General features: G+C 43.1%; 1 protein-coding gene across 1 annotated transcript in view; it reads left to right on the top strand.

Moving 5' to 3' along the window:
• Window positions 1-17834, top strand: part of CD109 (CD109 molecule) — a 168114-nt gene that overhangs the window by 53516 nt on the left and 96764 nt on the right. The window contains exon 5 of the mRNA XM_070073883.2: window positions 1337-1462. Within this exon, the coding sequence (XP_069929984.2) occupies window positions 1337-1462 (126 nt within the window). The remainder of the gene's footprint in view (window positions 1-1336; window positions 1463-17834) is intronic.

The following is a 17834-nucleotide window of genomic DNA, read 5'->3' as shown; positions in this document are numbered from 1 at the left end:
GGTAGACTTTCCATAGGCAAACAAAAGTCATCGTGTCATAGTAGAGTAGTGTAATGATTGTAACCTGTTTATTCATTGCTTGTTCTAAGCCAGGAACTGTGCCCAGTGTTTCAGCCACTGTGCCTCATTCTCAAGTGTGTGTTCCAGATGGGTCACAGCGTGGGCAGGGGCAGGTGGAGAGATGTGTCAGAGGCTGTGAGACTGGGGGTGCAGGTCAGTTATATTCATTAGAGAACGGGGTATGTGCTAGATGTGAAGAAGACAAGAAGCAGACAAGATGGAGAGAGGAAATGAGACAGAGGTGACAGGGCTGGGAATGTGAGCTAGGAATCTGAGATGGCTGCTGTGATGGCTTGGATGAATGCTGCAGGAAGGAATAGTGGCCTGGAGGTGATGGGAAGACTGTGGTATTGATTAACATGCCTCAGTGTACTTTGTTGAGTTAAAAGATAGTCAGATAGTCATGGATTTGAATCCTGAGTTCCATCACATACTAGTGCCATAAAATTGGGTCATGCCAGTTACATACAATTGAGTGCTCACCAGGATTTAATTTTTTCAACTATCAAGTGAGAATACTCCTATCCTGAAGGAGAATTAGGGGTAGAGGTAAGGCAGAGGGCTTGACGCATAGTGGGCCTTTAATAACTGGTCTTTGTAGTGGGATTTTTTACCATCACCATTGCTGCCATAGGTCTGAAGGTGCACTTGTTGTATTTTATGTAGAAAAAAATATGGTGACATGTATTAAAAGGTTGGGCAGAATCAAGATATTTTTGGAATAAATGTGAGGAACAAATTTGTATTTTTCTTCTGAAGTAGTCCAGGCCAGACATTTCCCCAAAACTATCTTAGTGCCATATTTTGTAGCAAGTTCTGGAAGAAGTGCCTGAGTTTGCTGCAAAGCATTTTTTTTTTTTTTTTGACAGGCAGGAGTGGAGAGTGAGAGAGACAGAGAGAAAGGTCTTCCTTTGCTGGTGGTTCACCCTCCAATGGCCGCCGCGGCCGGCGCGCTGCAACCAGCGCACCGCGCCGATCCGATGGCAGGAGCCAGGTATTTATCCTGGTCTCCCATGGGGTGCAGGGCCCAAGCACTTGGGCCATCCTCCACTGCACTTCCGGGCCATAGAAGAGAGCTGGCCTGGAAGAGGGGCAACCGGGACAGAATCCGGTGCCCCAACCGGGACTAGAACCCGGTGTGCCGGCGCCGCAAGGCGGAGGATTAGCCTAGTGAGCCGCGGCGCCGGCCAGCATCTTTCTTAACCAGACAGGAGTCACATATATGTGGGCAGCCTTTTGTAACACATAGAGTTGACATGTCTGGTTTCCATTTCAGGACCCCAAGTCCAATTTGATCCAACAGTGGTTGTCGCAGCAAAATGATCTTGGAGTGGTTTCTAAAACTTTCCAGTTATCTTCCCATCCAATAGTTGGTGATTGGTCCATTCAAGTTCAAGTGAATGTGAGTATGATTGCATATTTTTTTTGGAATATTAAAATGATTTTAATACGCCAGGTGGGGAAATAGCTCCAAAACCACTTATTCAATGAACAGAGAAAAATGAATATGAACGTCTAGACAATTTAAGAGGCTTATTTTTAAGTTGCTGTTTATCGATGGCTTAACCTTCATTGTAGCCTATTAAAGTTTTAATAATTTTTATCTTTTTCTGTAATATAATGTTTGAAGTTTAAAACATTTTGGCATATTGGTATAAAACTAGGTATTTACTTATTTATTGTTTACATTGAGTGTTTTAAAACTAAGTGATGAGTGCATAGGTATTAATTGGCAAGCTCCATATCTCAGAACGATGGCTCCAGGTTGGATTAACTTACTTGGTCTTTGTTTTAAGAAACAGTGACTTTAAAAAGGCACATCACCATCTGTTCCTCATCCTTCCTTCTCCCTAACTCCTGTACTGACTTTAATAATTTTTTAAAGATTTATTTATTTTTTATTTGAAGGCAGAGTTACAGAGAGGCAGAGGCAGAGAGAGACAGAAAGAGAGAGAGAAGAGCGAGAGAGAGAGAGAGGTCTTCCATCTGCTAGTTCACTCCCCAGATAGCCACAATGGCTGGAGCTTCGCTGATCCAAAGCCAGGAGCCAGGAGCCTCCTCCAGGTCTCCCATGCGGGTGCAGGAGACTTAGGCCATCTCCCATGCGGGTGCAAGGACTTAGGCCATCTCCCACTGCTTTCCCAGGCCATAGCAGAGAGCAGATTGGAAGTGGAGCAGCCAGGACTTGAACCGGTGCCGATTTGGGATGCCAACACCACAGGTGACGGCTTTACTCGCTGCACCACAGCTCCGGCCCCTCCTACACTGACTTTATTTGCTGCCAACTTGCATAGCTTTGAAGTCTAGGAGGGCAGGGCCATTGTCAGGTGCTCCTTCTCTCTGTGCCCAGGCTTTTCATCTCTGTACTTACTCCTGAGTGATAATCAAAAAGTCATTGAATGTTTTCCTGCTTTTCTCTGAAATTAATTATATATATATTCGTTCATAAGAGATTTAAATATAATTCTGTTTAGAACAGGGCTTCTCAGTATTGATATTTTGGATAAAAACTCCTTGTTGTGGCTGCTGTCCTGATCTTTGGAGGTACTTAGCAGCATCTCTGACCTCTACCCACAAGATGCCAGTAGTAGTTTCCCCTCTTCCTATGTTGTGACAATCCAGACTCTCCCCAGACATTGCCAGCTGTGCCCTGGGGCACACACCCTCCTCCTGTTCTTCTGAGAACCACTGTATGAGAAGGAGTAGTCATACACGAGTATAAGACCTGAGAGAAGGTACAAGTACCAGGACTTCAGATGTGCCCTGCTTTGTTACCAGCATTGCCGCTGCAGTTCTATAAAAAATAGATTCTGTTAAACTCCGTTTCTGGATGAGGGCGATGAAGCTTGGAGAAGTTTAGCAGCTAGGCACTGGAAAGTGAAGAAGCAGCATTTGCACTTTGGTCACCGATGCCAAAGCCCAGGCTCCCAACTGACCCCATGACCCCAAGTTCATAACAGGGATGCCTGGAGTCTGGGTTAGAAGATATAAACGCTGTAAGACGTAGTAAACCCTAATTTAATTTCACAGCAGCCTCTCTTAGGTCAGTTTAAAATACGATAAATTACTAGGTTATACATATGAAATTGTGATTTTTGTAGGCCAGAAGTGCCAAATATCAACATTTAAAAAATGTTTTAACCTAATAGACAACTTTCCTACAGATGAATATGTGTCATTGATAATAGAAGCCTTGGCAAACAAATGGAAATATATAAAGGAACAAGCCAGGTGAAGAACTTAGCTTATTTTTTGAAATATTGAAACATTTAATATTCTTGATTCTTTATGTAGTCTTACTTTTGCTCTATAAATTTGAGTCTTCATCATTAAAAAGGAGGATATTGGGGTAAACCTCTGGCCTGGTGGTTATGATGCTCACATCCTGGCTTCAATAACCAGTTCCAGCTCCTGATTTGAGCTTCCTGGTACTTCTGACCCCAGCGATGACGTCTGAAGTGGTTTTGTTCCTGATGCAGGCCTGTGTTGGAGACCTGGACTGAGTTCTGACACCCAGCTTCCACCCCAGCTGAGGGCTGTTGTGGACATGTGGGGAATGAGGCAGTGGAAAGGAGCTTTTCCTTAGTCTAGCTGTCTCTGGCTTTCACATCAATAAATGCAAAATAAAAAAGGAAGGATATTGATTTTGACCCATGCTATGCCATGGATGAATCTTGGAATATTTTTGTGAATGAAAGGACAAATCCTGGGAGATTCTACACATTTGAGATATGAGAGTACGCGGAGTAGTCAGAATTGTGGAAGCAGAAAGTAGAGTGATGCTTGCTGGGACTGTGGCAGGGGGAAACAGAGTGGTTAAATTTCAGGATTTTTAAAAAAAGATTATTTATTTGAAAGTCAGAGTTATAGGGAAGGAGGGGCAGAGGCAGGGAGAGAGAGAAAAAGAGAGAGAGAAAGAGAATGAGAGATATCTTCCATCTGCTGGTTCACTTCCCAAATGGCTGCAATGGTCAGGACTGGGCCAGGCGAAAGCCAGGACCCAGGAGCTTCATCCGGGTTTCCCGTGTGATTGCAGGGGCCCAAGCACTTGGAACATATGCTACTGTTTTCCCAGGCACATTAGCAGGGAGCTGGATTGGAAGAGGAGCAGCCAGGACGTGAACCGGCACCCATATGGGATGCCAGCACTGCAGGCAGTGGCTTTTCCTGCTGTGCCACAGTGCCGGACCCTAAATTTGAGTTTTAAATTTCAGTTGTCAAATTTCAGTTTTGCAAAATGTGCAACAACTCTTGAGAACTTGTTCAACAATGTGAAAATGTTTAGCACTGCTGAACAGTATGCTTAAGAATGGTGTACATTTTATGTGCTATATATTTAACTACAATTAGAAAAGTAATAGGAATTAGGGCCGTTATTGTGGTGTAGGGGGTAAAGCTACTGCCTGCAACATTGGCATCCCATATGCACGGTGGTTGGAGTCCTGGCTGTTCCACTTCTCATCCAGTTCCCTGCTAATGCACCTGGGAAAAGCAGCAGAGATGGCCTGAATGTTTGGGCCCCTGCAGCCACATGAGAGACCTGGATGGAGTTCCTGGCATCTGGCTTCATCCTGGCCTAGCCCTGACTGTTGTGGCCAGCTGGGGGGTGAACCAGCAAATGGAAGATCTCTCCCTATCCATCCTCCTTCTATAATTCTGCCTTTCAAATCAATCAATCAATCAGTCTTCGAAGAAAGTAATAGGACTTAACTCTATGCGATATAAATTGGTCATTAAGTGTATGACATATAAGCATTTATATTTCTTTGTAATATATTTTTATGACACACAAATATATAATATATGATGAATCTTCATTTCAGTTTTCATGAACTTTTGGAAACACCTTCACCTACCTTTAAACTTTTTTTTTTTAAGTTTTTTAAAAAATTTATTTGAAAGGGAGAAGAGAGAGATATCGTCCATCTGCTGGTTCAATCCCTAAATGGCATGGAACTCCCTCTGAGTCTCCCATGTGGGTGTCAGGGACTCAAGCACTTGGGTCGTCTTCTACTGCTTTCCCAGGCTCATTAGCAGGGAGTTGGATCAGAAGTGGAGCAGCTGGGACTCAGACTGGCATTCATACGGGATGCCAGTGTCGTAGGTGGTGGCTTAACCTGCTCTGCCATGACACCAGCCCCTACTTTAAGTTTCTTAAGCTCCGAGATTGTCTCATTTCAGAGTCTTTCCTTAAGTTGGGTCCCTGCCTGGAATGCTATTTTTTCTGCTGTTACTCTAGCTACTTATTTTTACTCTTTACATTCTCATGGCACTCGGTGCTCCTCTTGGTTTCCATGTCACTTTTCATTGGTGTAGCTGATTGAATGTTCTGGTTGTAAAGATGGTGACCTTTGGTTTGCTCACCTCTATTTGTGGGACCTAGCTCAGTACCTTGCACATAGAGGAAAGTCTTTATTAAATGAATGTACAAAAGTTATCATTTGTGTTTAAGCAGCATTTTTCATGTTTTCAATTTTATAAACCATCTTTAACATTTGAACATGAGAATACTGATCAAATACTTATTATTGATAGAATGTTAAGTTGAGACACATAGCAAAGAAAAAGCAAGGTCCTTTAAAAATAAGTCATATAAGCAACTGACTGAACACCAAAAAGGAAACCTCCTGAAGTGAAATGGACACTATGAGAAATGGTGACTTGATCAGCATAGCCCTGACTGCTAATGGACAACTTAATACATTATCCCTCATAGTATTTTTTTTTGTCTGTTCTACTTAATATGACTGGTTTAATTCTGTAATTATCACACAGTTATTCTTAAGTGTTGAAAATTAACTGAAATGTGATCCCTGTTAAACATAAGAGTGGGAATAAGAGAAGGAAGAGATGTATAATTTGGGGCATGCTTGGGCTGACTTGCCCCAATTGGTAGAGTTGGAAACATACCAGGGGATTCCAATTCAATCCCATCAAGGTGGCATGTGCCAATGCCATCTCACTATTCCAAGTGATCAATTTCAGTTCACAATTGATCATAATGAAAGGACTAAGAGTCAAAAGGAGCACATAAACAAGTCTAGTATCTGCTAACACTAACCGATAGAATAAATAAAGGGGAGAGTGATCCAACATGGGAAGTGAGATATTCAGCAGACTCATAGAATGGCGGATGTCCTAAATAGCACTCTGGCCTCAGAATCAGCCCTAAAGGCACTCGGATCTGGCTGAAAAGCCCATGAGAATATTTCAGGCATGGAAAGCCAAGACACTCTGGCAAAAAGATCTCTGTGAGTGAGATCCCAGTGGAAAGAACAGGTCTTCAAAGAGGGAGGTGCCTTTCTCTGAAGGGAGGAGAGAACCTCCACTTTGACTATGACCGTGTCTAAACAAGATAAGAGTCGGAGAACCCAAGGGGCTTCCATAGCCTTGGAAACTCATGACTGGTGCATAGGGAGATTACTGATGCCATAAACAGGAGTGTCAATTTGTAAAGTCAACAACAGGAGTCACTGTGCACTTACTCCTCATGTAGGATCTCTGTCCTTAATGTGCTGTACACTGAGGCTTAATGCTATAACGAGTACTCAAACAATATATTTCACTTTGTGTTTCTATGGGGGTGCAAATGATTGAAATCTTTACTTAATGTACACTAAACTGATCTTCTGTAAAAAAAAAAAAAAAAAGAAATTATCAATTCCCAACTTGACTCTCACTGGGATTAAACATGACAATAGGTCTGATCTGATTTCATCATCATTTAAAAAAAATCATCTATTATTTTTCACTTTATGTTTCTGTGTGGGAGCAAACTGTTGAAATCCTTACTTAAGGTATACTAAGCTGATCTTCTGTATATTAAGATAATCGAAAATGAATCTTGATGTGAATGGAAGGGGAGAGGGAGTGGGAAAGGGGAGGGTTGTGGGTGGGAGGGACAGTATGGGGGGGGAAGCCATTGTAACCCATGAGTCGTACTTTGGAAATTTATATTCATTAAATAAAAGATAAAAAAAAAATTAAAAAAAAAAAAGAGAAAAAAAAGTCATATAAGGGCCACCAGGGGGCAGTCTAATCAAAGAAATATTATGAGATGCAGCCCTGGACTCAGACTGGTTTTTGTCTTTCCTCGGTTTCTTCACAGCACTAAAGGACTGCAGGTTGCTTACTGTTCATAACCCTTTTCTTTTATCAGTGAATAATGCTGGTGGAGGAAATGTATTTATTATTTCAGTTACTGACCACGATAGACTACTGATTTGAGGTCATGACCACTTTCAGTATAAAAGTGAGAATATTTTACGTAGAGGTGTTTTTTTTAAGATAGCATAGTATATTTTGGTGATTATCCTTAAGCAATAAACAAATATTTGGTGATTATATTTGGCGATTATCCTTAAACAATCAACAAATATGGCAACGCAATGCAAGGATACAGAGTAGCATGACATCTCATTCATTCCTGGCTATAATGCCTAGTAGGAGAAGCACTTTATCAGACATCCTGACACGTTACTAGGAAGCCAGCTGTGTGTCACCGTATCATGCAGCACATGTGTTTCTATGTATTTTCTATGTATTTCCCTGGCTATTGTGAATCTTATACTCACATAAAATATAACATGATTGTATAGCTTCATTCACAGCTAAAGCTTGTATGGCACCAAGTTGTCTTTCAGTAGTTCACCAGGTAATCAGATCATCACAGTAGCAGAAGAGGAGATGAAGACAGTGAGACACTTAGAGTGCAGGCCGTGGTCACAGAGTTACAAGAGAAAATCATGGGTTTCAGTGATAGGGGTTTTAGAGACACAGGACAGACGATGACTACAGGTAAGTGACATGTGGGCACCTGAGGGGAAGGCACACCTCAGGCGAAGGTCACAGAGTTATCCAGAGGCAGCGAGGAGCTGCAAGCACAGGGGATGGAGTCACTGTGGACTGCTGATGCGGGCACACAAGGGAAGGTCGCAGCCACATGCAGAGGGGCTAGAGAACGTGAAGACTGACATGAGATGCTGGCATGGGGGAGACACCCAGGGAAAGATGTGCTGAAGACAAAGACATGGAGCTACAGGCACTGGAAATAGAAACTTTTGAGGGCTGTCCTGGATGACAGAAATTTAACAAATGACAACATGCAAGGGCAAAAATGGGTCACAGTCACTTGCGATGGTGACACTGTAGAGAACATAGAGGTTTCAGCCCAGGAATGGAGATACACTAGGCCTGGCATGGCTGCAGCCATTCAGGGATGGATGCACTGGAACAGATAGGGCCTGTTTGTACAGGGTTTGGAACTACTCTAGGATACTCTAGGGAATAAAAGAGTCATATATATTAGTACTTAGAGAAACTTTACATCCTTAAGTGAATGTGTTAGAATACTGAAAATCAGTCCTTTCAACTTTCTTCTGTTTTTATTTTTATTTTACTTTTAATTAATTTTTAACAGATTCAACATGATTTGTAGATACAAGTCTAAGAACGTAATGATATTCCCTTTCTCCCTCCCTTCTTCCTCCCTCCAACTCTCCTTCCTTCTACTTTTTTTATTTAACTTTTATTTAATGAATATAAATTTCCAAAGTACAGCTTATGGATTACAATGGATTTTTCCCCCCATAACTTCCCTCCCACTCGCAACCCTCCCCTCTCCCGCTCCCTCTCCCCTTCCATTCACATCAAGATTCATTTTCAATTATCTTTATATACAGAAGATCAATTTAGCGTATATTAAGTAAAGCTTTCAACAGTTTGCTCCCACACAGAAACACAAAGTGTAAAATACTGTTTGAGTACTAGTTTTAGCATTAAATCACAATGTGTAGCACATTAAGGACAGAGATCCTACATGAGGAGTAAGTGCACAGTGAATCCTGTTGTTGACTTAACAATTTGACACTCTTGTTTATGGTGTCAGTAATCACCCTAGGCTCTAGTCATGAGTTGCCAAGGCTATGGAGGCCTTTTAAGTTCGCCAACTCTGATCTTATTTAAGACAAGGTCGTAGTCAAAGTGGAAGTTCTCTCCTCCCTTCAGAGAAAGGTACCTCCTTCTTTGATGACCTGTTCTTTCCACTGGGATCTCACTCACAGACATTTTTCATATAGGTTTGTTTGTTTGTTTTTTTTTGCCAGAGTGTCTTGGCTTTCCATGCCTAAAATACTCTCATGGGCTCTTCAGCCAGATCCGCCTGCCTTAAGGGCTGATTCCGAGGCCAGAATGCTGTTTAGGACATCTGCCATTCTATGAGTCTGCTGTGTATCTTGCTTCCCATGTTGGATCGTTCTCTCCCTTTTTTATTCTATCAGTTAGTATTTGCAGACACTAGTCTTGTTTATGTGATCCCTTTGACTCTTATACCTATCATTACGATCAATTGTGAACAGAAATTGATCGCTTGGACTAGTGAGATGGTATTGGTACATGCAATCTTGAAGGGATTGTATTGGAATCCCCTGGCACATTTCTAACTCCACCATTTGGGGCAAGTCCGATTGAGCATGTCCCAAATTGTGCATCTCCTCCCTCTCTTATTCCCACTCTTATATTTAACAGGGATCACTTCTCAGTTAAATTTGAACACCTAAGAATAAGTGTGTATTAATTACAGAATTCAACCAATAGTATTAAGTAGAACAAAAAAAATACTAACTCTCCTTCCTTCTACCTTTCTTTTTTTAAAACTTTTGAGATAACATATTTTAAATTTACTTCATAGTAAAAAGGCTTCATAATTCACCAAATAAGAAGTTTAACAAGTAAAAAGCAAAAGGACTCAGTGGGAATATAGACAACTGCTATAAATAATAATTGAATGTATAAATGGCCATTTCACCTATATACAGTGTTTTTTTTGTCAACTAGCCATTCATAATTTCTTTCAATGAAATAGAACCAATGACAATGTATCATCTATATTTCCTGTGTGGTTACAAGGAAATAATTAAATTCATTTAATGATTTAAATTTTTATTTCAGGTTACTAGAAGGAAATTTCAGAGGATTTTTTTAAAGGAAAGCTAACCCTGGGGTCTGGGAACCAGCTCCTGGAGCCAGGAAGGGTCTGCCCACAGCAGCCTTCTGTGTGTTTTGCTGTGGGCAGCCATGGCCAGAGTCCAGGTCCCTGCGCCGGTGCTCGTGTTCCTCTGTGGTCCTGAAGGAAGAGCCTGAGGCACTCAGAGGTCCCTGCTCACTTGGTGCCCCTGCTCTCACTGTGCTGCTCACTTGGTGCCCCTGCTCTCACTGTCCTCCCTCCAGGACCGTCTCGGGCGGCAGAGTGCAGCACCAGGGCCACCTGCAGCCCCAGCCTGCTGGGTGCTACCAGTGGTTCTGGAACATCAGTGCACTTTGGAACCAGCTGCCTGGGGAGCTTTGAAACACGCACAGCTTAGGCCTTGCCCCAGATCACTATTTACTCACTCTGCCATTGCACCTAGGAATTTGAATTTTAAAAATTCTCTTTGCTTTTTGAACCACATTGTTTTTTTAAAAAATAATTTATGTATTTATTTGAAAGTCAGAGTTACAGAGAGAGGAGAGAGAAGAGAGAGAGGAGAGAGAGGAGAGAGAGGAGAGAGAGGAGAGAGAGGAGAGAGAGGGGAGAGAGGGGAGAGAGGGGAGAGAGGGGAGAGAGGGGAGAGAGGAGAGAGGAGAGAGAGAGAGAGAAAGAGAGACTCTTCCACTGTTAATTCACTCCCCAAATTGTTGTAATAGCCAGGGCTGAGCCAGGCCAAGCCAGGAGCCAGGAGCTTCTTCTGGGTCTCCCACATGGGTACAGTGGCCCCAGGACTTGGACTATGTTCTTCTGCTTTCTCAGGTGCATTAGCAGGGAGCTGGATTGGAAGAGAGGCAGTTGGGACTTGTACTGGTGCCTGTATGGGATGCTGGCACTGCATGTAGTGGTTTTACCAGCTACACCACAGTGCTGCTCTGGGACAGTTCATTTTTACAACAGCTTCTTTGGTGCTTGGAATGCATGGTCAGCTTGGGAGGCAGTGAACTTATAAAGTAACTCAGTCTTTTTAAAAAAATTTTTAAAAGATTTTTATTTATTTAGATGAGACAGTGAGGAGAGAGAGACAGATAGAAAGGTCTTCCCTCCATTGGTTCACTCCCCAAATGGCTGCTATGGCCGGAACTGTGCCGATCCGAAGCCAGGAGCCAGGTGCCTCCTCCTGGTCTCCCATGAGGGTGCAGGGGCCCAAGCATGTGGGCCATCCTCCACTGCTTTCCCAGGCCACAGCAGAGAGCTGGACCGGAAGAGGAGCAACTGGGACTAGAATTGGTGCCCATATGGGATGCTGGTGCTGCAGGCAGAGGATTAACCTAGTGTGCCACAGCGCCAGCCCAGTAACTCAGTCTTAAAAATTTATTTATTTGGAAGTAGCTGGTGAAAGAGAGAGATAGACAGACACAGAGGGAGAGACAGACATCAATCTTCCATCTGCTGGCATACTCCCCAGATGGCTGCAACAGCCAGGGTTGGGCCAGGCTGAAGCCAGGAGTCAAGAACTCCATCTGGGTCTCTCACATGGGTGGCAACAACTCAAGTATTTGAGCCATCATCTGCTGCTTTCCCAGCCGCATTAGCAGGGAGCTGGATCAGAAGAAGAGCAGCTGGGATTTGTGGGATGCCAGCGCCCGCTGGTGGCAGCTTAATCCGTGGTGCCATAGTGCTGGCCCTGATATTCTCGTATTCTGTTATAGCTGTCACTGACTGCAGCTTCTCAGCTTTGTCTCCATCTGAAACCAGTGTTGCGAATGGAGAATGGAAAATAAAAGGTGGAAAACCCAACAGGATCAAGGCTTGAAATCCCTTTTAGAAGGCTTATCGATTAACTTGTGGGTATGAAATTATTGTGTAACTCAGAAGCAACATGCGTTGAATAATTCCTTTATGCATAACAGTTACATCTACTCTCTTTTGGTTGGTACTAGATTAGGGAAAGGTTGCCAATAGCTCAGGGCTTTTTATAGCCTCTCAGATTACTCCTTATCTTTTCCTGCCTTGCTACCACGCTGTTTTCTGGGCCAGTTTGATTCTGCTGTCAGGTTTCTCAGGAGATGTTTTTTGTTTGCAGAAGAGCCCATCTTTGTTTGGACAGCTCTCCTCCCTGCTGCACTCTGCAGATAGCATCTGGTGAAACTCCCCTGGCTCTGATGACAGCACCAAGTGTGGAGCAAACTGGGACGGGTCAGAAGGCAGTGGCCTCCTCCCTGGAGTGGGGATGGGATTTCCAAAATACTTTCGCTAGCCTCTGTTTATCAGAAGGCTTTTATCCGGAAAAGGTCTCAAGTTCTTACTTCCATGTGCGGTGAGAAAGGCAGAGAGGTGCTGCTTCTGGGATGGAGGCTTCTTGAACATCGGCTGGCAGAGCACAGCACTTTGGTCTCTGTTCTTCTAGGGCCCCTTCTCAATGTCTCTTGCCACAGCACTTCCCAATCCAGGGGAGTGCTTTTTCCTTGCCTTTTTTTTTTAATTGTAGTAAGATGTACATAACATAAAATTTACCAGTTAAAGCATTTTAAAATTTGGGTGCATCAAGTGTACGTTGGGATTGTGGTGTCACCATTCTCACCATCCATCTCCAGGACTTGTCTTACCTTCCTAAACCGTGATCAGTGTAGTTTTTTTTTTTTTTTAAATAAGTCTCCCCAGTGGAAAGAAGGGGCCATCAAAGAAGGATGTACTTTTCTCTAAAGGGAGGAGAGGACTTCCACTTTGCTTATGGCCATGTCCAAATACTGATGGAGTCTGTGGTCACAAAAGGCTTCCATAGCCTTGGCATCTCATGGCAAGAGTATTGGGGGATCACTGACATCATAACTAAGAGTGTTAATTGTTATATGAAAACAGAAGTCAATGTGCACCTACTCCCCATGTAGGACTCCTGCCCTCAATGAGAATTAACTACAAAACTTGTTCTCAAATTATACTTTATATGTTGTGTGTGTGTGTGTGGGTGCAAATTGTTGAAATCTATACTTAGCATAGAGTTGGTCCTCTGTATATAAAATTAAACTAAAAATGAACCATAATGAAGAATGGCATGGGAGATGGAGTAGGAGGTGGGACAGGAGTTGGGGTGGGAGGACGGGTATATATTCCTAAAGTTATACCTATGAAAAATGTATTCATTAAATAAAAGATTTTATAAAAAAAAGTAAAAAAATTGAATTTTGGGGCTGGTTCTACGGTGTAGCAGGTAAAGCCACTGCCTGCAGTGCCAACAACCCATTTGGTTCCAATTCTAGTCCTGGCTTCTTCTCTTCTGATCCAGCTCTCTGCTATGGCCTGGGAAAGCAGGAGAAGATGGCCCAAGTCTTTGGGCCCCTGCACCCACATGGGAGACCCAGAAGAAGCTTCTGGCCCTTGTAACTGCCTCTCTGTAACTCTGCCTTTCAAATAAATAAATAAGTAAATCTTTAAAAATAATTAAATCTGCCTTATTTGACTATGAGCTCCTTGATGGACAGGAGTTCTTGTTTTCTAGTTGTCATGTTTATTCTGTAAAATATAGTGTGTGACCTGCCACAGAACTCCCTCATGCTTGTGTAATGAAAAGAAGAGTGAATGGGCAATTTCTCCTAGACTGTTGCTATTGATTGTTACAAAAGTCCCACTCTCTATGTGATAAAATAAACTAGTACCAAATATGTTCATGTATTTTCACTTTGAGAATATATATAGCTACTGTATTTGATGAACTTGAGCCAGTAGAAAACAGGATTTTTGGATTAATGTCCTGGACTTTGATTTTAAAATTAAAAATAAATTTGGGTCAAGAACTAAAATCGGCCAGTGCCGTGGCTCACTTGGCTAATCCTCCGCCTGTGGCGCTGGTACTCTGGGTTCTAGTCCCATTTGGGGCGCTGGTTCTGTCTCAGTTGCTGCTCTTCCAGTCCAGCTCTCTGCTGTGGCCTGGGAAGGCAGTGGAGGATGGCCCAGGTGTTTGGGCCCTGCACCCGCATGGGAGACCAGGAGGAAGCACCTGGCTCCTGGTTTCAGATCGGCGCAGCATGCTGGCCACAGCGGCCACTTGGAGGTGAACCAACGGAAGGAAGACCTTTCTCTCTCTCTCTCTCACTGTCTAACTCTGCCTGTCAAAAAACAAAAACAACAACAAAAACAAAACAAAACAAAAACAAACAAACAGCTAAAACCCCTAGTCCCTTATAAAATTTAAAATGCACTCACAACTTGTATGCCATATTTTTCCTGTGACTTTATTGAGCCATTTTTTGGCTATTACCAGTCCATTGGTGGTGGTGTGTGTTTTAATTTCTGGACTCTATGCAAATTTTTGTAAGAAAATTTTGAGTTCTTTCCTTACTGGAATCTGTGCTAGGATGCCCTTCCTTTCCAATGTCTGTTTCTTACCTGTCCCTGTAGGCACATCGGCAGAGCATCAGTGAAAAAACTTTGGGTCAAACTTTAGCATGTGGTGACCTCAGTGTAGTGGGGGATCTGAGGCAATCATCGTTTTATAGGGTGTCAGCGCTGGAGAGGATCTTAAAGGGCACCCAGATACATTTCCTCATTTTGTGTTGGAAGAATCTGAGTGAAGGGACCTCTTCAGGCTCACATAGTAGAGCAGGGTCAATAGATTGTATAAGCTGGGGTTCCTGATACTGCCAGCTCTGTGAAACTTAACCATTTAAAATGTGTAGCTATTTTTTTTTTTTTTTTTTTTTTGACAGGCAGAGTGGACAGTGAGAGAGAGAGACAGAGAGAAAGGTCTTCCTTTGCCGTTGGTTCACCCTCCAGTGGCCGCCGCGGCCGGCGCGCTGCGGCCGGCGCACCGCGCTGATCCGATGGCAGGAGCCAGGAGCCAGGTGCTTTTCCTGGTCTCCCATGGGGTGCAGGGCCCAAGCACCTGGGCCATCCTCCACTGCACTCCCTGGCCACAGCAGAGGGCTGGCCTGGAAGAGGGGCAGAGGGGCAACCGGGACAGAATCCGGCGCCCCGACCGGGACTAGAACCCGGTGTGCCGGCGCCGCTAGGCGGAGGATTAGCCTAGTGAGCCGCGGCGCCGGCTTAAAATGTGTAGCTATTATTGCTTTAAAATGGTCACTATTTTGGTTTGTATTTATGTATCATCAGGGCCTGCTCTGCATTGATGGGGAAGATGCCCACCTCTAGTACATGATTTGAGGAGGCTACATGGCCCACCTCCACACAATAAATTGTTCTCAAGGTATCTCAGATTCTGCCTACAACAGCCCTGCCCCTAGATAGAGGATATGAGTCCAGGAGTCTCATGTTACAGAATACGGATTATCTAGTAACCATTATCCATTGGTACCTGTTAATATGCTATTAGAGATTAGCTTGCTGACACCTAGCATACTGGATAACTTTGGTCATAGGAGGCATAAAAATAATAATTTTGAGAAAAACTTTTTATTTTAAAGAAGATTTATGGGAAATTGCCAAGACAGTACAGAGAGGGTATTCCTTTTCCATGCTGTATCCAATGATTTTATTTTACCCCTTGTTATAGAATAACTTCAAAAGCAAGAACTTCACACTGGTGTGATGGTGATGTGTGTGTATAGTTCAATATGATGCTTAATTTTCAATGGCATAAAGAGAGTTTTGGAAATAAAACTCCAACCAGTTGTGGCAACAGTGGGAACCAAGATAGGGCATGGAAATAAGTACCAAGTTCCTGGGTAGAGTGGGAAGAGAAGGAAATAGCAAGAAATGAAACTACTTTGCCCCAAGGATTACTCTCCCATTCAGTCTGAAGCTGTCTCTTTGCTGCTGCTTTGTCTCCTTGCCTGAAATAGGTGTCCAGGAAAGGTAGTTATATTGCAAGTTCTTAAAAACATTAATTCTTTCCACCCTCAGTAGGAAGAGAGGAGGTTACATGAGGGAATTGATGAATGAATGCATTTGTCATGTTTGAGCCTCAGCCCTAGTAATTCTGATTCAGTAGCTTGGGATGGAAATAGGACATCTATTTATTAAACCCCCTAAAACTGATCCTGCTGCTTGGCAAGGGTTGAAACCCCAGAAAAATAGGTTGCAGCTACAGTCTACCCCACAGATGTTTAGACTCCAAACGGCATAGGACAGGACAGTATAAATGTTAATAAATACTTTCAGTCATTTTGCAAAGCCCATTCACTGTCATCCCTCTAAGTAGGTCGATATTCATCTGTTGACATTTTATAGGGTATTTCCATTATGATTTCTTGTCTATTTTTAAGCCCTTTTCCAATTTTATGGTAAAGTTAAAAGTGGGAAAAATAGGATCTTACACGCTTCAACTTCAGTAGGTAAGAAGTTTAAGTTTTGCAAGATTACTAAGGATATGAATAAAGCTAAAAATATGGAGCTCTTCTGTTGTATGCTAGGGAAAGTAATGCCAGTCAGTAAACATTCAAGGATGCTATGACACTGACCCTACTTTAAAGGAGCTTACAACAAGGATGGTTTCATATAATACATGCAAAGAACACTGGGTTGGTCCTAGAGCTGTCACCGAGGGACTGTGGCCAGTCATTTCAGCTCTGGATCTGTTTCCTCAGCTATAAAAGAAGGGCCTTGAATCAGAGAACTTTTAATGTTCCTCACTGCTGTAAAGGCCCAGGCTGTAACCAGGTGGGGCTGGATGGCACTGTAGGGTGGGGGTCCGGGGGCGTGGAGGTGGAGTGAGGCTGTGAAGTTGGGAGCTGGCACTGGAGTGGAAGGCTTGTAGACAGCAGAGGTCAAAGGGAAAGCTGGAAGGGGTTGTAGACCAAACTGTGATATCAATCTGAAGTTGTAGATTTCATTTTGTGGGCAGTGGGAAGCTCTAAATACTAAATACTTTATTTTACTTTGTGTGACAATCAGCATCATAAATTTTGCATAAGACTTCTGAGGTCCAAGAAAGCAGAGCCTCTCAAAGTATAGAAGATACGGCAGCATACAGATTACAAGGGCAAAAAGAATGTAGGTAGATAGATAGAGTTCTTAAAACTTTTGTTCCTAAGAAGGAAAGAATTCACATGGTATCTTTTTTTTTTTTTAAGATTTTCCTCATTTATTTATTTGAAAGGCAGAGTGAGAGAGAAAGGAAAAGAGAGATATTCCATCTGCCAGTTCACTCCACAAATGGCTGCAACAGCTGTGGTAGGGCTAGGCCAAAGCCAGGAGCCTGGAACTCTGCCCAAGTCTCCCACATGGGTGCAGGGGCCCAAACAGTTTGGCCATCTTCTGCTGCTTTCCCAGGCACATTAGCAGGGAGCTGGATTGAAGTGGAGGAGCAGGACTCTCACCAGTGCTCATATGGGATGCTGGTGCTGCAGAAGGTAGCTTTACCTGTTGCACCACAACTCTGGCCCCACATAGTATCTTGTGGGGACAGCAGCAATATAACTTAATTCATGTCAAGTAGACCTTTGTGCTCTGTTTAGAACTCTAAACATAATTGCTGTGAGAAGGTAGACTCTGAGTCAGAAAATTGGATGCCCTCAGGCTTTCTGAACAAGAACAGCTGTCCAGCTGTTTGTTTGTAACTGTGAAGTTGAAAACCTACTGTCCGACAAGTGTAATAAAAAAGCACATTATTATTTTGCCATTAGGTCCTGTTCTTTAGGACCAATTCTTCCGTGCTCCTTGGATGAAGTAGAGGACAAATATCACCATTTTCCTGATTATCCTTGGGTATTCAAAGGTCTTGAATTTTTGTTTACTTGCACACACACACACACACACACCAGTCTATATTCCACAATTAATATGTCCAATTCCTTAAAATAAGCGCTTCCTTCCTCTAGCTGGGGACTTCTTTGGTCTGTCTACCTGTCCCTAC

This window comes from Oryctolagus cuniculus, chromosome 5 (assembly GCF_051225735.1).
Source record: "Oryctolagus cuniculus isolate XC-2025 breed Fujian yellow rabbit chromosome 5, ASM5122573v1, whole genome shotgun sequence".
Classification (NCBI taxonomy): Eukaryota; Metazoa; Chordata; class Mammalia; order Lagomorpha; family Leporidae; genus Oryctolagus; species Oryctolagus cuniculus.
The sequence above is the reverse complement of the archived record's forward strand: the minus strand, read 5'-3'. Positions and strand labels throughout refer to the sequence as shown.